The sequence below is a fragment of the Ochotona princeps genome, chromosome 22, assembly GCF_030435755.1.
Source record: "Ochotona princeps isolate mOchPri1 chromosome 22, mOchPri1.hap1, whole genome shotgun sequence".
Classification (NCBI taxonomy): domain Eukaryota; kingdom Metazoa; phylum Chordata; class Mammalia; order Lagomorpha; family Ochotonidae; genus Ochotona; species Ochotona princeps.
In genome coordinates, this window is record NC_080853.1 from 26,009,710 (window position 1) to 26,027,331 (window position 17,622).

Here is a 17,622-nt window from a genome sequence, read left to right on the forward strand (position 1 = left end):
TAGCTGTTCCATGACTGTGAATATGGACAAGAACACACAGTAATATTGGACCTTAAATTTTTAAAACTGATTTTCAGGAAGACTTGGAATGATAGTTGATTCTCCTTGTCCACAATTAAGAATGTACCTATAGGAGGAGGTAGAGAGAAGGCTTTATGTCTTTTCCTAATGGATGCATAATTTAGAATAAGGTTAAAAATGTAAAAAAAGAAGAACGATACGTTTCCATGGATTAGAATTCTAAGGGGAAAATATTAATCATCTGTTCATTTGACAGCTACTTACTGGATATTTATTAAATACTCAGTGCTGCACTAGGCAATGAAAGCACAAAAATAAATGACACAATTTTACTTTTTAGCATGTAAATGATGATACTCAGCTAATCTTTTAGCAAAGCGAGCTGTAAAGACAAGAGAGTATTTTTCGAATAACCTACTTCAGAACCTATTTTCTTACTTATTGTCCTATATACTGATAAACAAAAATGAGCCTATTATAAATGGCAATTTATTTCTAGTCTTTTTCGCATTTCCCTTGAACATTAAATTTGCGTGCTAAATTAAAGACAAACATCATTGAAATTTCTGTTCTGAACCCAACACAACTCAAATAAGTTACTTGGGCTTTCTTTCTCTTTGTTTCTTGAGGTTGGTAGCAAATCATGGCAGTTTCTTTGATCAAAATACTGTTATGCAGGTCCAGCCCTGAGACTTTGCAGCAGCTCAGAGAATCCTGTGTTAATTGCATGCTTTTTTGGACTTTGCATTTCCCTTTACAATCTGTGGACAGTGATTAGCAGAGGCCAATAAAGTAGGGCTGAGTCAGGAAGAAGGAAGTTGAGACTAAAAGCATGGATGAATTTGATAGGTCAGGGTGATAATATGCTTCAGAGATTGATGAAACAACCTACCCTTAAACTCTTGCTTCATAAAGCCTAATTGGAAACCTCTATGTAAGAGTTAAAAATTTAGATCAAAAGTTCCTGTGTGTCCTTGGTTCTTCCTCTTTCCTTTTTATACTTTTATTGATTTTTTCCCATTCCATTTGAATGTGCTTGGTAGCCTTCAAATTGGGATATCTCACACTAAGACTTTTCCCATTTATTTAAGCTATCATCATCATCATCATCATCATCATTTTATGATACAATTCCATAGGCTCTAGGATTTCCCTTATCCCCTCCTCAAAACCCCTCCCCCACTGAGTTCCCCTATATTATTGCAATAGTGTAGTTATTCATAAATAGTCATAAGTCCTTCATTGCTGGCATGGACAAGGCAGAGTCCAGTAACTTATTGTCAAGATATATTTCACAGTTTCATTGAGATTCCATCTTTGATCTGAAAGTACAGATGAATACTGCATTGTATCCTCACATCTGGAAATGGTAGTCTCCAATACACAATTACTATATATCCCGTTAAATGAAAAGTCATAAAACAAAATCAAGACCAGGAAGAAAAATAGAAATTTACAATGCCATGAAGTTAAATAACATGCTACTGAATATGGTAGTCTCCATTACCCACTTACTATACATCCTGTTAAAAGAAAAGTCATAAAACAAAATCAACAAAGGGAAGAAAAAATGACATTTATAATGCCATGAAGTTATATAACTTTAATGTTGCTGAATGACTAATGTGTCACTAATGAAATGGAAAAGAAAATCAAGAACCTTCTTGAAGAAAATGACGCTACTGTATGATCTATGAGTCAGTGACGAATTTAATAAGAAAGTGTTTTGAAGGCATGAAACTTAAAAAAAAAATCAAAATCCATGAGATGTAGTTTCTGCTGATCTTTGTTGGTGAGATATGGCTTCTGTAGGCAACAAATAGCTGGTTATTTTTTTTACCCCTGAATGTAAATGGCTGAAATTCATCAATCAAACGTTATAGAGTAGTAGACTGGATTAAAAAAAAAAAACAAGAGTTTACCCTTTTTAAAATGTCTGTATACCCATAAGGGAAGAATTCTTATTACTCTTAGGTTGTTCGTAGTCAATGATTTTCGTTTCGTAACAATCACCAACATATGTTGCTATTAGCAGATACTCAAAGTAGACAATCACAAGAACATCATGAAGGGAGAAATTGATCTTTAAGCTAATGTTTTTGAAAGAGCAGCCATGATATACATATATATTTGTGTGTGTGTGTATATATATATATATATATATATGTACATACACATACATATTTACAAAGAATTACGTGATACTGGTGATTTATTTATTTCCAGGAGTGAGTTTCCTAATGACATTTAACCTTCGTGACGTTTAACCTCAACATTTAACCATCGTGATATTTAACCTTGATAAGAAGACAGAGGAAAGATCCAGGGGACGCAGTTTTAGTTTGTATTAGTTTCTGTGCTGTCTTCTGTTTGCCTTCACCAGCAGGGCAGATGCATACCTATGCCTGGTAGAGACAGCTGGCTACCTTTGTCACAGTAGATTACAAAGGAGGAGCAGACACCTCTTGTAGTAACAACAGATAATATCTTGAGATGAAAAACAAATAATTGAAATTCCCAGTCTCTAGTCTTTATTTACTTCTTCCTTCTTTTTTGAAAACATCACTCTGCATTTGTTTTCAGGGTCAGCATCTCAGGATTCTGTCAAAAAATGCTAAAATGAGCATAAGTTTAGCAGAGTGATCCCACATTGTCTCTATTCCAAACTGCAGATTTTTAATTTATACTGTTCTGCAGTTTACCTTCCTAACTTAAGCAAAATAAGTATCTGTTTCTTTCTACTCCTAGTTCATTTATGTGCTCTTTTTTTTAAAAAGAGAACAGATTGTCTTGAGACAATGCCTTTAGTCATGGAAGAAAAAATGTAGTGGAATTTTTAGGAAAATAGATAAATGAAAGGAAAACAATAAAATGAAAATAAAACACACACACACAAGATAATGAGATGGAGATGAAGTGTAGGGGAGACCAACGTCACAGTGCACCACATCAGAATAGTCTTTGTCTACTGCTGCTCATCCTGAATTCATGCATGAGATAGTGTTCTCATCTGATTCTCCAGCAATGGATTTTTTTTTTTACTTTTTACTTTTTTTTATTATTTCCCATGATACAGTTTTGTAAGTATAGGGATTCTCCCCTCATCTTCCCTGTTGTCCCCCTGCCACATTTTTCTCCCAAATTCTTCTTTTCTTTTTTTTTTATTAGAAATTCAGATATACAGAGAGGAGGAGAGACAGAGAGGAAGATCTTCCATCCACTGATTCACTCCCCAAGTGGCCACAATAGCCAGAGCTGAGCCGTTCTGAAGTCAGGAACCCAGAGCTTCTTCTGGGTCTCCCACGTGGGTGCAGGGTCCCAAGGCTTTGGGTCATGCTTGACTGCTTTCCCAGGCCACAAGCAGAGAGCTGGATGGGAAGTGGGGTGGCTGGGATATGAACCGGTGCCCATGTGGGATCCTGGCGTGTTCAAGGTGAGGACTTCAGCCAGTAGGCTACTGTGCCGGGCCCTTCTTTCCACATTCTTATAGTAGTATTGTCTTTCAGTAACGGTTACAAGTTTAATATTCTGCTATTTATGTGCATCGTGGCACTGTAGGTATAGACAAAGGTAAGAAGTTTAGTATCATATTGTCAGTCAATGAATTTGTACAACTAGCACCAAGATTCTATCACTCCTAGGTAGCAGTGCCTGTTTTTACAACAGAACCTTGGAGAATGCTTGCCATTGGCCAGCAGCACCAATCTGGCTCTTTCTGTAAAGTGTTTCCTAGAGCAGAAATTCCACTGCAGGGATAGTGTGAACTCTTGAATTGAGGAGTTAAAGAAACATTGCCTCTGGCCTGTTAGTTGGTTATCTGCTGGGGAGCCTGTGTCGTTTACATTCCTAATTAAAGCTCAAACCCAGGGAAATGTTTTTATGAAAAGCCTCACAAGAACCAGTTTCTGGATTCCGTTTTCTCAGAAGAAATTTCATGTGCAAACCCCTAACTCAGATGTGTGACCCACTTTTGATTAGCTCTTCCCCAAGAGGGTTGGCAAGAAATTATCTGCCTTCAATGCAAGGAGACTGACTTGCTTAGATTGTTGCTTTGCAGCTTAGTGAGATGCATGAGAGAAGTCAGGATCTAAACAATACGATAAATAATGTGTAGGTAAGTGGGGATGGTGGTAGACTGCATGAGGGAATTCAACGATGATCAAAATTCATGTTCAGAAAAGTAGGGAACAAGAACACTGAAAGATTAGCTACCTTGTTGGCTATAATAATATGCTTTACTGGGGGAAGGTGCATTAGTAGGAGGAAATGAGACATGGAGTTCAAGACTAAGAAAAAAAGTGGAAATAAAAAATAGGGGTAATAAGCATCAGGAAGATAGTTGGGGTGTGAGGGATAAATTAGATTAGTGCAAGAGAACACAGAATGAAAAGAAAGGCTGAGTTGGTCCCATGCCCACAACCATACATGACTACTGGAAAGTCCATGCATGCTATGTACTGACCACTTACTGGCCCATTTTCTCTCCCATTCACAATGTGGTGCATGACAGCCTCTTCAGAACCTGTGGTTTCACCAGCATCAGCCTTCCACAAAACAACTCAATAACTTGCCAGGTGTATCTTCGCATCCATCATGAGCCAAAACATGTCCCCGGGCAAATTCAAGTCCTCACACACAAATGAACAATGAGACGACCAGTAAAGGATGTTAACCAACGTTTCCTTCTCTCCAAGGTCCTACAAGAGACCTCAGCTAATAATAATAATATGAACAAGACAGAAGCAGAGAGTCCACGATGTCCTCTGCAAAGGATATCCATGGCCTACGAATGTACATGAAATTCCTTTACCTCAAAGTTCTCTGCCCAAGCCCTCTTCACCCCCTCAGTTTTGGCATAGAGAACAAAAGGCAGGTTTCCAGGGAAAACTCACCCTGGGGTCTCTTTCCAGCTGTTGCTTGTGATGTAGGCTGCGTCTTCTCTTGGCCTTTGCGAGGCCATTGTGATAAAAGTGATATAGACCTTCAGTGAAGGGGAGCTGTGGACAATCAGACACAAGGTATGGTTAATTTCTGGGACTGCCACCAGGCACAGGGGCAACTAAACTGGGTCTGCACAGGATTAAACTCCTACATATTTGGCCCTCTGATTACCTAGCAGAGTACTTTTTTCTTCTCCTTGCTTGCTTACTGGTTCTCATCTTCTATTCATTCCCTCATTTTTAGTTTGTAAACACCATTTGAGTACTGCATCTTTTCTCTGAACTCTTATGTTTATATCCATTGCACTATTGTTATACAGTATGCTAACTTTGAGAAGACTGAATGAAGCACATATGGGAACTTGTGTCTTATTTTTAAAGAATTTTTAGTATGATATATATGCTTCTTTATCTTGCTTAAATGTACAGTTCAGTGGTATTAAGTAGTGTCCAGCTAACACCATGATCCATATATAGACTTTTTTTCATCATCACAAACTGAAGCTCTTTTTAAATAACAACTGCTCATTCCCTCCTGCAGCCAGTCCCTGGCAACCATCTTAATCTCAGACTCTGAATTTCTCTACTCTAAAAACCTGATGTAGATGGAATAATGCAGTATATGATCTTTTGTGTCTGTCTTGTTAAGTGTGATGTCTTCAGGTTTCATACATGCTGTAGCAAGTGTCAGATTTCCTTCCTTTATAAGATCGACTTAAATGAATTTTATGTATAGATAGCAGTTTATCCGTTCATCTCTTGGTGGGCAGTTTCGTGTTGTTTTTTTTTAAACATTTCTACTTTTGTTTTATTTATTATTGTTGTTACTTTTGAGAAGAAGATAGATGGACACACCCAGAGCATGTGTGTATAACAGAGCATTCTCGTATTTCCTGGCTTCCCACATCTCCACATGGCTGACGTGGAGCCAGGCCTGAGCCAGGAAGTGATGAGATAAACCAGATCTCCCTTGTAAGTGGTAGGACCCGTACCACTCGAGTCATTACCACTGCCTCCAGATATCTGCCTTAACTGGAAATTGGAGCCAGGAGCCTGAGATGTAGAATGTCGGCATCTTGACTAGTAGGCCAAATAAGCAATCCCTCTTTTTCTAAAAATATGTTTCTCATTAGCTTCCACCTTTTGGCAATTGTGAATAATGCTTCTGTGAGTATAGGTATACCTGTGAGTTTTTTGGTAACATTTTTAAAATGTAAGATTACTCCTAGGGGTCAGTGCTGTATCATAGTACACTAAACCTCTACCTGCAGCGCTGACATCCTGTATGGGTGCTGGATTGTGTCTTTGATGCTCCACTTATGATAAAGAAAGCTTTCTATTTAAGTCCTGGAAAAGCAGCAGAGGCTGGCTCAAGTCTTTGAGTCTATGCATCCGTTTGGGAGGTTCAAAAGAAACTCTTGGTTCTTAGCTTTGATTGGCCCAGCTTCAGCCATTGCAGTCATTTAGAGAGTGAATCAGCAGATGGAAGATCTCTCTCTCTCTCTCTGTTTCTCTATGACTGCCTTTCAAATAAAATTTAAAAAATCTTAAAAAAAGAGTAATTTCAAGTTGTAAGTTAAAATGTAAAATATTTTAACATTTTAATTTGAATGTCTTTGGGAGGGTCAAACATTTAATTCGTCTCAAGTCACGGGACCCACCAACTCTGAATATCAATCACTGAAGTTATTTTCCAAAGTTGTTGAACTGCACTCTCTGAATTAGTCTAACTACCTTGCTTTAGAGAAACTGACATTGTAGCTCAGGGAAGAGCAAAGCTTATCCAATCAAGATGTGCTCTTAACAACAATCCCAGGTCTCCTCATTGTATATCCAGCACCCTTCCCACCCCACTGCTTCCATTGAAGAACCACATTGTGCCACTTTTTTGCAGTCATGGCAACAAACCCGTGAGATCTTAGGCTGGATTTTGTGAGATGAACTGAACACAGGACAGCCAGGCTAGTGAGTGACAGTTCCATTACTGGGACCTCAACCCCCTAGTTCTGGATTTGCTGATAGGGTAGAGGTGTCTAGGGCCAGAAATGAGGAGATGAGAATTCAGCATCAGGAAAAATATGTAGCAGAAACCTGGTCCTATCTGTCACAATCACACCTCAGTTAGGCTAAATAATCTGTTTGTACATTCTAACTGCTCACCTGTACTCGCTTGCATTTCCCTCCATTAAGTCCCTCTTTCTTAAGGCCTGGATCTAGGAGTACCTTTCTCAGCTACTTGAACTCTGTCACTTTGGTTGCCTTGTCTTGGCAAAGAGAGATAGATCCAAAAAAAAAAAAAAATAGACTGGTAGAAAGAGAATGACAGGTAAAGACCCTCTTCTCTCTTGCCTGGCACTCCTAATTGGTCTCATGCCCTGCAGGAATAATATTAATTGCCTCTGTTGCCAGGCTCTCAGGTGATTCATAAAGAAGCTCAGAAACTATGATCAGTGGCTGAACACTGGAGAGGTAGGCAAACTGGGAAGGAGGCTGCCACTCTGATGGTGAAGGAGCCCCAGGGGTCCTCATTAGCGTTCTCTAGCATTGGAGACAGCCTGTGAGTCACATGAAAGATCAGTCAGGTATCACTGTGACCGTGTTGTGCTGCATACCACCAATAATCTTAGAACCTTACAAACAGTTACACTAAAGGAGTTAGCTCACGATTTCATGGGTCAACAATGGTGCTCTGTGGTGGTTTTTCAGGTCCTAACTGGAGAGTGCAAACATTTGTCATCAGCTATTGTCTTATCCTAGTGGATTCTGCTTTTATTTCTTTTTCTTAGGTGAGTTACAGGAGGAAGAGGGAGAAACAGGTCTTTAGGTCTTCTGTCCATTAGTTCACTTTTCAGATGGCTGTCACAGCCAGGTCTGGGCTACGCTGAAGCCAGGACCCAAGAGCTTCTACCAGGTCTCCCATGTTGACAGCAGAGGTTCAGTCACTTGAGACAGCTTCTGCTGCCTTTCCCAGGATATTAACAGGGAGCTGGATTGGAAGTAGAGTAGCTGGGGTGTGATCTGGTGCCATATGGGATGCCATGTTACTCTAATTTCTCTAGATATCTTATATGTTCTCATCAACCCACCAACAGGGATGGGCTAACCCAATGAACTCCAGCAAAACCACCACACTAATCCACAACCAAGTAGATCATGCATAATTCACTTTAGGAAATGATTCTTCCTATAGACATATTTATACACATGAATCTATACTGCATTATATGTAGTAATAGGAATGAGAAAAATCTTAAAAAAAGAGAGAAAATCGAGCTACTAACATTGCTTAAATTGTCATCTTTCAAAATGACTCCAACATGCTGAAAAATAATACTCTGTCAGAAGACAGACCTGGACGAGACTGGACGGACTATTTCTTCCAGAGGGATAATAATCTGTTTCACTTTTCACGTGTCTCGTATAAAGTATTCATGGCATCAATTTTATTGATTCTAGGTTCTGAAAAGAGGTGCTAAATATTTGAGCAACTCAATGTAGATGGTTAAAGCTCTCTGAATGTATTGTTCTTTGGCTATTAGAAAAACATTTAGGAGATAGTGCTCTGGTGGAGAGGGTAAAGCAATGCCTATGAAATGCCTATGACAGTGGGACTGTGACATCATGGGCCCTGTTTCAAGTCCAGGCTGCTTCACCAATGATCCAGCTCCTTATTAATGTGCTTCAGAATGTAGTGGGTGATGTCCCAAGTGTCTGGACCCCTGACATCCATGTGGGAGACCTGGATGAAGCTCATGGCTCTTTGCTTTGCACAGGTCCAGCTTTGGCATTCCAGCAATTTGGGGAGTGAACCAGCAAATAAAAGAATTCTCTCTCTTTTCCCCTCCTTAAGTAAATCTTTAAAAAATACTTAATGCTTTTGCGATTAAGTAGGCGACATGTAGGAATTTGAATCAGATATAAAGCAGTGGGGGAGAGGTAGCACCTGTTGTGAGATGGATGACATGTGCTCTCCTCAAGATAAGTATTTTGAAAGCATGGTGCTGGCTAAACAAGCTGCAATTGGTAATCACTGAATGAAACATATTGCATTTGCTGGCTCTGCATAGGCTAGGTTGAGGAACTGAACATTTTGAGTAAATTTAATGACTCAAAAACTATCAACTGCATAGTCATTGAAACTACTGAACAAGAAGCCATTCCATTCTCAGCAGAGTGACAGATAGAGGCACTGAAAAATCATACATTGCTTCATAAAACTCAATCAATGAGAAACAGCTCATGTAAGGGAAATCAGCCTTACATTTTTTAGATGAGTTAAGTAAATATGAATTCCCTAGAGCCATGGAAGGCTCTATAGTTCCTTCAGACAGATTTGTTTCACACAGTGGAGGTGTCGAATTGTTTATATGTCAGCTCTCTGTCAGTGGGAGGCCTATGGACATTGGGTGTCATTCCTTGGAGTAAGCAGATGTGACAGAAGGACTTATGCAGCCTCAGGTTTTGGATGGAATGTTATAAAGTTAGCCCTGCCGGAGAAGGCCCTTGGCAGCTTTAACTACAGACCAATCACTAAAACAGTTTCCCTACCTCCATTCGTAACAGTGAGATTTGTAAGAGCTTGTTGGAGATATTAAGTTTGGTGAAGTGCATAAACTCGGCTTTATATAATAATATGCTTTGCTTTCATGTAAGTTTGAATACATTGTTTTTCTACAGAATCTGTCCATTCAAAGTTCCTCATCACTAAAGGACTCAGTAAAAACTTGTTAATAACATAATGAGATAGAGGTGGATGTGCCTCTGTAGTTAGTTGAAATGTAAGGGATTGTGTGGGAGGGAAACAGGATAGAAGGGAGGAAAGTTATTGACCTAGCACGTAACACACTTATTTGGAGGCTCACCCTGCCTACTCCTAAACATTTGTTCTCTGTGGATAACACTCAGCTATTTTCTGTGATTCTCCAAGCCACCCTTCCCAATGGCCAGCCTGACTATCTTCAGTTCCTCACTATTCTGTAATGGAGATAAAAGCTATTCGAACTATGACTTATCCCTAAGAATTGAACCACTGATTTATATCAAGTTTAGAATGACACCCAGATGTGATGAGTTGAGGATACTCAACTCCTACAAGCCATGTTTTTTCTTCCTCTGTAAAAAAAAATCCATTTATTATCATAGAAAGAAAAATCTAAAAACAAGCAATATTCCTTTGTAGTTTTAGGGAATAATCTAGCTATCAGGTGAGCTGAGATAAAAGAAAACCAATATCTTCTTTCTTTCCTCTTTTTTTGGCTTCTAAATTAGCAGGCCTGCTCTAGACTCATGTAATATATGTCAGGAGAGGAAGTAAGTTGCATTTAATTATTTGTTCTTAACCTTCTTCGATAGAACTGGGTGCTTCTACAGCAATAACTGGTGGTTTTAAAGACAATAATTAATCAAACCCTTGGTATCACTGATGTTATCAGCCAGTGACAGTTGGATCAAAGACATGTAACGTGACTTGGTGGCACAATTTATTAAAATGCATGGTGTTATCAGCTGCCAGGGCATGAACAGCTTCACTGGACCAAGGGAGTAGGCTGAGATCTAAGTCTCTGTAATTCACTACTAGCTTAGCTTGTTACCCTAGAGTTTCTTATATATGAAGAAAAAGTGTAGTCACACTTTCAAATGCGCTTCCTTTTCTGCTTTTACCCAAATGAGAAGTCTAAACTCTTCTTTTCTGAGGGTGACACCCCATGACCTATCCCCAGGCCATTTCTTTGGCCTCTTTTCCTAGTTTCTTGGAATCTAGACAGACAAGACTATTAACAATTGTACTGAAATGCCTGTACATTTTGCTGCACTTTTTGCGCTTTCCTTTATAAACCCCCTTTCCTTTTATTCTGTTGAAACTGAAAGCTTCAGTGTCAACCCATCTCAACAGTTCCTGTTTTGAGAGGATTCCCTTGTGCTGCCACTCATTGCCTCAGGTACATCAGATCTTAAACTATCTTAAAACTTCCCAGTACTCTACTTGTTCACAAGAGCACCTGCATTCTCTTGTGACTTCTGGAAGCTAGGACCTGCATTGTATCTAACTTTGTGTTTTTTTGTGTGTTTGTCACAAATGGCATTGATGACTTGCCTCCATTCCTTTAGCTCACCCTGGAGGTCACCTGTAGACAGTGCCCATGCATGAAAACATCTTTCATGCATCATTGCCAGAGGGTATTCTCTGTTTGTGAAATCCAGCTTGGCCAATCTGGGGCAGGCAGCAATGTCAGAGATCTGATGTGATTCAAGAGAAACCCTCCAACAAAAGGAAACGACAACTGGCACTCAATTTCCCAGCTTCCCATCTGTTACTGCTAGAAAGTCCTATGACAGAATGTTATGATATGTACGTTCTTTGACAAAGGGATTCAGTAAATATGACACACAGACACTTTACAAATGTTTTCACATTGGAATCTTTACCTTTCCTTCATTTATTGGAACCCGACTCAATCCAACTGGATTTAACCAACTGCCAACTCATCCCCAAGTCCATGTCTCAGTGCTGGACATAATACATGCTTATTGCGTACACTCTGCACAAAACTGTTGAATAAATTGAATATCCTTCTGTTTCCATGTTTTCAACAGGTGTAATTATAGCTATGGTTCACTTTGTCCGTTGATTTGAAGTTCTTACATTCCAGGAAATGGCTGCAACAGTTAGGTTCAACTTTAAGTTCATGTCAATCCTCATAGAAAATGCAATGTTCAAGCTTCTTCTTAGTCTAATTCTGTCCCTCCCCAAATCCTTCCCACCTGAAAAGTGCCACTCATAGACTTCAAGGGATCACAGAGTCTTGTTTCCAATAATTCTTAGAACCAATGGCAAATTTTATTGGTCACACATTGTTGACTGAGTCCTCTCAGAACACAGCCAGAAATGACTGGAATAGACTCTATCATTTTTTTTTTGTTTGACAATCCACCATGACTGAAGATGATTGATAGGCACCTGATAAAATTGCTTGTTTTCCCTCATACAATTGAACAGCAATGGCCTGGTGCCATGACCTAGCAGCTAAAGTCATTGCCTTGAACGTGCTGGGACCCCATATGGGCGTGAATCTAATCCCTGCGGCCCTGCTTCTCATTCAGCTCCCTGCTTGTGGCCTGGGAAAGCAATCAAGGATAGTCCAAAGCCTTTGGACCCTGCACTGGTGTGGGAGACCTGGAAGAGGTTCTGGGCTCCTGGTTTTGGATTGGCACAGCTCCAGCCATTGTGGCCAATTTGGGGAGTGAATCGACAGATGGAAGAGTTTCCTCTGTTTCTTCTCCTTTCTGTGTATCTGACTTTGTGATTAAAAAATAAAATAAATTTTAGAAAAAGGAAGAATTAAATGAAAAGCTAAGGACAAAGAAGGATGACATTTTACTGTATCAATTAGCTACTGAACCACAAAATTTTAGGTTATGAAGGGCAAATTATTGATGGAAGGCATTTTAAAAGATTTACATATTTGCTTGTAAAGCAGAGTTTTATACACACACATACATGTTGAGAGAGAGAGAGACAGACAGAGAGGCAGACAGTCAGACAGGCAGACAGGCAGAGAAATCTTAAATAGATGTAAGGTGCAGCAACCATGGCTGGATCAGGCTGAAGACAGGAACCTGGAACCCCATCTGGGTTTCCCACATGAGAGTAGGGGCCCAAGAACTTGGGCCATATTCTGCTGTTTTCCTGGGTGCAGTAGCAGAGAGTTAGATTGGAAGTGGAACAGCTAGAACACACACTGGCATGCATATGGGCTGCTGGTGTTGCAGGTGGTGAGTTAACCCACTCAACCACAGCACTGGCCCTGATGGAAGCCATTCAATATAGACATGAAATGGGATGTTCATATAATTTTTCCTAGCATGTTTGGCCCTCCTAGTTTCACATCTCTTGACCCATTCACCTATACTACAGTAAGCATGTAATGATATTACTAAACTTTTACATTTTTCTCTAATCATGTATTTTGATGTTTACTTAGTGCTTCCTAAATATACAGCACTGTTATTCACTGAGGGGGTAGCCAAAGAGTTACGTTTTTATTCTATTAAGAATCCACTGTTAGTGTGTGATCTTGTAATTTATGGGCAGCTGTTTGTAAAACCTGAATTCATAAAAATTTTAGGTATCAAATGCTGAAAAGTAGATAAGGAGAATCTGAAATGAATTGGTGTGGTCAGATAAAATTTGTTTATGTAGCTAAGCAATCACAGGAGACAGAATCTTCCAGTGTGTTGTTTCATTAAGTCTGAAAAACTGGTTCATGGTTCCAACAATGTATTGTATAAACTACAGCCGACTGGCAATAGAGCTCATACTCTCTTTGAAAACAGTTAAGAACATAAACATAGTGTTTAATATAAATTTTCTCATCTATAAAATGAAGGGTTAAAAATGTCTTTTTAAGAGCCTTTCCTTTTCTGACAGGCTGTGATTCTGTAATTGCAGTTATTATTTTTAAGATGTTAATGACTTTGGATAAACCAGTTAGAGTCATGCAGCTCTGATTAGCTATGCATGTCATAATATTTTGGTGGGGCAGCAATCTCGAAGTTGTCTGACAAGTGTTTAGAAATCATTATTCATAGAAGTCCTTATAACAGCATCAAGGTACTGTACTACCACTTTTCCTCTTTTGTTCCTTTTCCCACTGCACTTCTTGCAGGAATTGTCCACATCTGATAGCTCCAGGTCATCAGAATTTCCATTACTCTTCCCACAGCAGACATGATCAATCGCTTGTTCAGATCCTCTAGTTCTCTCCACTGAGTGCATGTCGGCCTCCTCATATCTTTTCAGAGTCCCCACACCACCTCCCCAGATGGCCAAATGCTACTCTGTCTGAACCTATGCCAGGCAAAAAAAAAAAAAAAAATTAAAATAAACAAACAAACAACCACCAGAGAGTTAGCACAGCCTAGAGTAACTATCAATCACCAACCAATATCTGAATGCAACTGGCATATAAATATCCCAGTTCCCGCAGCTCTTAGGCAGAATAAATCCAATCCTGTGGTCTCTGCCAGTTCCCAGATTGCCTGAATGAGTCTGGGTGCCTGTTATCCACGATGACAAGGTGCTCCATATTGCATCCTTTATTCCTGCTTTCCCACCTCTATTTCAAGTCTCCATTCCTACAGCAATATGTTTCTATTCTAGTATTACTCCCTGAATCTGCTACTTGAAAATCCTTGTCCTACCTGCTCCTGCTGATCCAAATGGATGTACAGTTCCTCTTCCAATGTGCTGAGACAACTCCTCTGACTTCTGCAAGTGACTTAGTCTCTAAAACCAGTGGTCGTGGCTCCCCAATTCTTGATTCCATAAACGTTTTCCTTAAATTCCCTGCATACTCTCAGTTTTCCTTCTATAGCTCTGGTGGTCCAAGTTCTGCCTGCTCTCCTCACTTCTCATTCTTCCTTCAAGTCTAAAGTTTTATGACATTTTGTTCCAAGACATTTTCTTTCAACAGTCTTCCTAGGCAATGACATTTACTTCTCTGGCATGAAAAAGGTGGTGTATGGGTTAATCAATGTATGGCTTTCAGTTTCTTCACCACTTTTGCCTCTTTTTCCCTTTGGAAACTCAGTTCCATGGACCTTGTCATTTTTTAGTGTTTAGTTTTTGGAAATCTTGGTCCCTCTCAGTTTTCTTGTCATTCCTAATTCACCCATTCTTCTCTTTCATTGAAATCCCCTATTTTTAAAAAAATGCTCCTTTATATTTTTCTATCCCATCACAGTCCAAATCTGAACGTTGCCTAATAACAGGATTCAGTTTGCACTACTAAGATCCGTTCTCTGCTTGTTGAACCTCGAGTATGGTCCAGAAATTGTCTGGTCTTTGTGAGCTTTCTCTCCTGTTCCCTCCAGCAGTGTTCAAACTTTTAACTCCCTTGAAGCCACTCACCTGATCACCTCTTCCTTCACTTCAACACTGACCCTGCCTTTTGCTGCTTCAAAATAATCATGACTGGGCCCGGCGCTGTGGCCTAGCGGCTAAAGTCTTCGCCTTGAACGCCCCGGGATCCCATATGGGCGGCGGTTCTAATCCTGGCAGCTCCACTTCCCATCCAGCTCCCTGCTTGTGGCCTGGGAAAGCAGTCGAGGACGGCCCAAAACTTTGGGACTGAAGTGGAAATATGTAATTAGATAATTAAATATGGCTAAATACATATTATCAATCATTTATGCATAAAAATCTATAATCACAAGCTCCCAAATATTAGATGTATCTTTCCAAACTTTAGGAAGCACTATGAGGCCATACCATGTTTTTGCATGGCAGAGTTTAACTATTCCTTTTATTTTCTTTCAATGTCCTGATCCTCTGTTAATAATAAATTAAATAATTAAAAACTGAAAATAACATGTATGATGTGATCTCATATTGCTTGCTTCTATACTTTTCTATGTAGAAATATCTCCAATAAAATTGATCTAGTTCTGGTAGTGGTTATTTCTGACTAATCAGATTCTGGATTACTAAAAATGTACTTTCTTCTGGAGCTTTCTTTTGGTGCAAAATGCTACTTTTACAAATAATAAGGTTTGATTTTGGAAAAAATAAAAAGGTATCTTTTTCCTGAGATTAGAGCTTCTTAATTATCTTGATTTTATTTAACTTGATTATTTCCACTCATGGCATTTGTAAGTGCTACAATGCTGAGAGTGTCATCCTTACAAGGAGGTGTTCGCCATTTCATAAATAAAAGAGGTTTGTTTACACGTTTTAAAAGATTTATGTATTTATTTGAAAGGGAGAGAAAGGGATAAACAGAGACTTCCCATCCATTGATTCAGTCCCCAAATGCCTCCAACAGTTAGTCAGACAATCTGATGCCCAGAGTCAGGAACTCCATCTACATTTTTCACATGGTTGGCAAGAATACTTGGGCCATTATCCATTGCCTCCCAGAGCATTAGAAGGAAGCTGGACTGGAAACAGTGGTAGAACTTGATCCTGGACAGTCTGATACGGAATGTAGGCATCCAAGAGCACAGCTTGACTTGCTGCACCACAGCACCCACCCTTGTTTGCTTAAATATAACAAGGAAAAGTGCTCAATTGTCTACTCAGTTTAATAGCAGTGTAAGTTAAAACATTCGTTCAACAAGTACTCAAGGCAGGCTGTTTTGTCAGATGCTATGATTACATAGAAAGGAAGACTGACAATGTGCTTACCTTCACCTTATATTAAAGTTTTAGAACTGTGAAACCCAAGTACTCTGTGCCACAGCTGTGCTTTCTAATGACAATATAGCGCCTTGCCAATATTTTAGAACTAAGTGATTATCTGTAGGTTCTTGATATCCCCAAATAAGCTATTCACTGTTCTTTAACTTTCCCTTGATATAGAGAGTCTTAAATAAAGCAATTATGAAAAAAATGAGACTAATTGGATATTTATGGAAGTTTATGTCAAATTTAAAGTTATATAAAGGGTAACCCCAGGAGCATCAATATTCTGTGACAAGAGCCAACATTGTGATGCAGTGGTTTAAACACCTGACTGTAATACTGTTATATGATATTAGAGTACTGATTGGGATCTTGACCACTCTGCTTCTGATCCACTTCCTGCTAATGCACCTGGGAGAGCAGCAGAAGATGGTTCAAGTTCTTGGGCCCCTGTCACTCACCCAGGGGGTCCAGACTAGGTTCAGCCTGGTCCAGCCCCAGTCATGGGGGCCTTTTGGGAAGCGAACCAGTAGATGGAAGATCCTTTTCTTCTCTCTCTCTCTCTCTCTCTCTCTCTCTTTCTCTCTCTCTTCCTCTGTCACCCTTTTGAGTAATTATAATAAATCTTAAAAAAAAATCCTGCAACATTCCCAAATATATTTTTCTTTACAAAAGGAAGGTAAGAGTTTCAAAAGAAGAGATTATTATATGCAGCTGTTTCATCAGAAAATCTCAGATTATCACAGCATTATGCAAAAAGTCACAGTCAACTTACTTTTTATGAACAAAATGAATTTTCCATGGCAGGTTAGTTCTTTTGGTATATGTATCATGTCAAAACCACCTATTTGTTTGCTACCGAAGTTTTAACTCAGATGTAATTTCTTAACTCTTACCATTTTAGGATTTTACTCAGTGAACTTCGGCTATAAAAATGCATCTTAATAAGTAAAATCTCCTGCTTTTGAACTGTCCAGAAGTTATTTGGATCTCACACACAATCCATAAATCCAGTAGAGTCCCTTTTAAAAATGATGGGTGTGAACTCAAATATAAAATGATATCAATTCTATAGTCGGGAGAAAAAGCTTGAACTTTGGGTTTTGTGTTTTACTCAAAGTTTTACGTTGAGCATTTAGAACTGAATATGTAATTATTTCAAACCTTGCTATAGCATCACTTTCCAACTATAATATTATGATCTATACCTAATAAGACCTTTTGAAATAGAAATTGATTTCCAGCTATTCATTCACTTGAGAAAAAGTGATATAATTTCTCTCCCTTTTTGTATCTTGATTAGATTTGGGCTGTAGATGTTATTTTCTCTGCTCAGAGTTCCTATGTTCACTACTGATGGCTTCTAAGAGGAAAATTGTAGGGACTCAGGGAAGCATGCCAGTCACCCACTTTCTGGTTACTTCTTACTTTTCTGCCTCCTAGCTGAACTGAAATGGACCCTACAGGGATAACATCTTG

At 39.2% G+C, this 17,622-nt stretch overlaps 1 protein-coding gene across 1 annotated transcript in view; it reads right to left on the bottom strand.

The window, feature by feature from the left end:
• PCSK2 (proprotein convertase subtilisin/kexin type 2) overlaps positions 1-17,622 on the bottom strand; it is a 214,843-nt gene that overhangs the window by 191,126 nt on the left and 6,095 nt on the right. Inside the window, exon 2 of the mRNA XM_004598172.3 lies at positions 4,914-5,018. Within this exon, the coding sequence (XP_004598229.1) occupies positions 4,914-5,018 (105 nt within the window). The remainder of the gene's footprint in view (positions 1-4,913; positions 5,019-17,622) is intronic.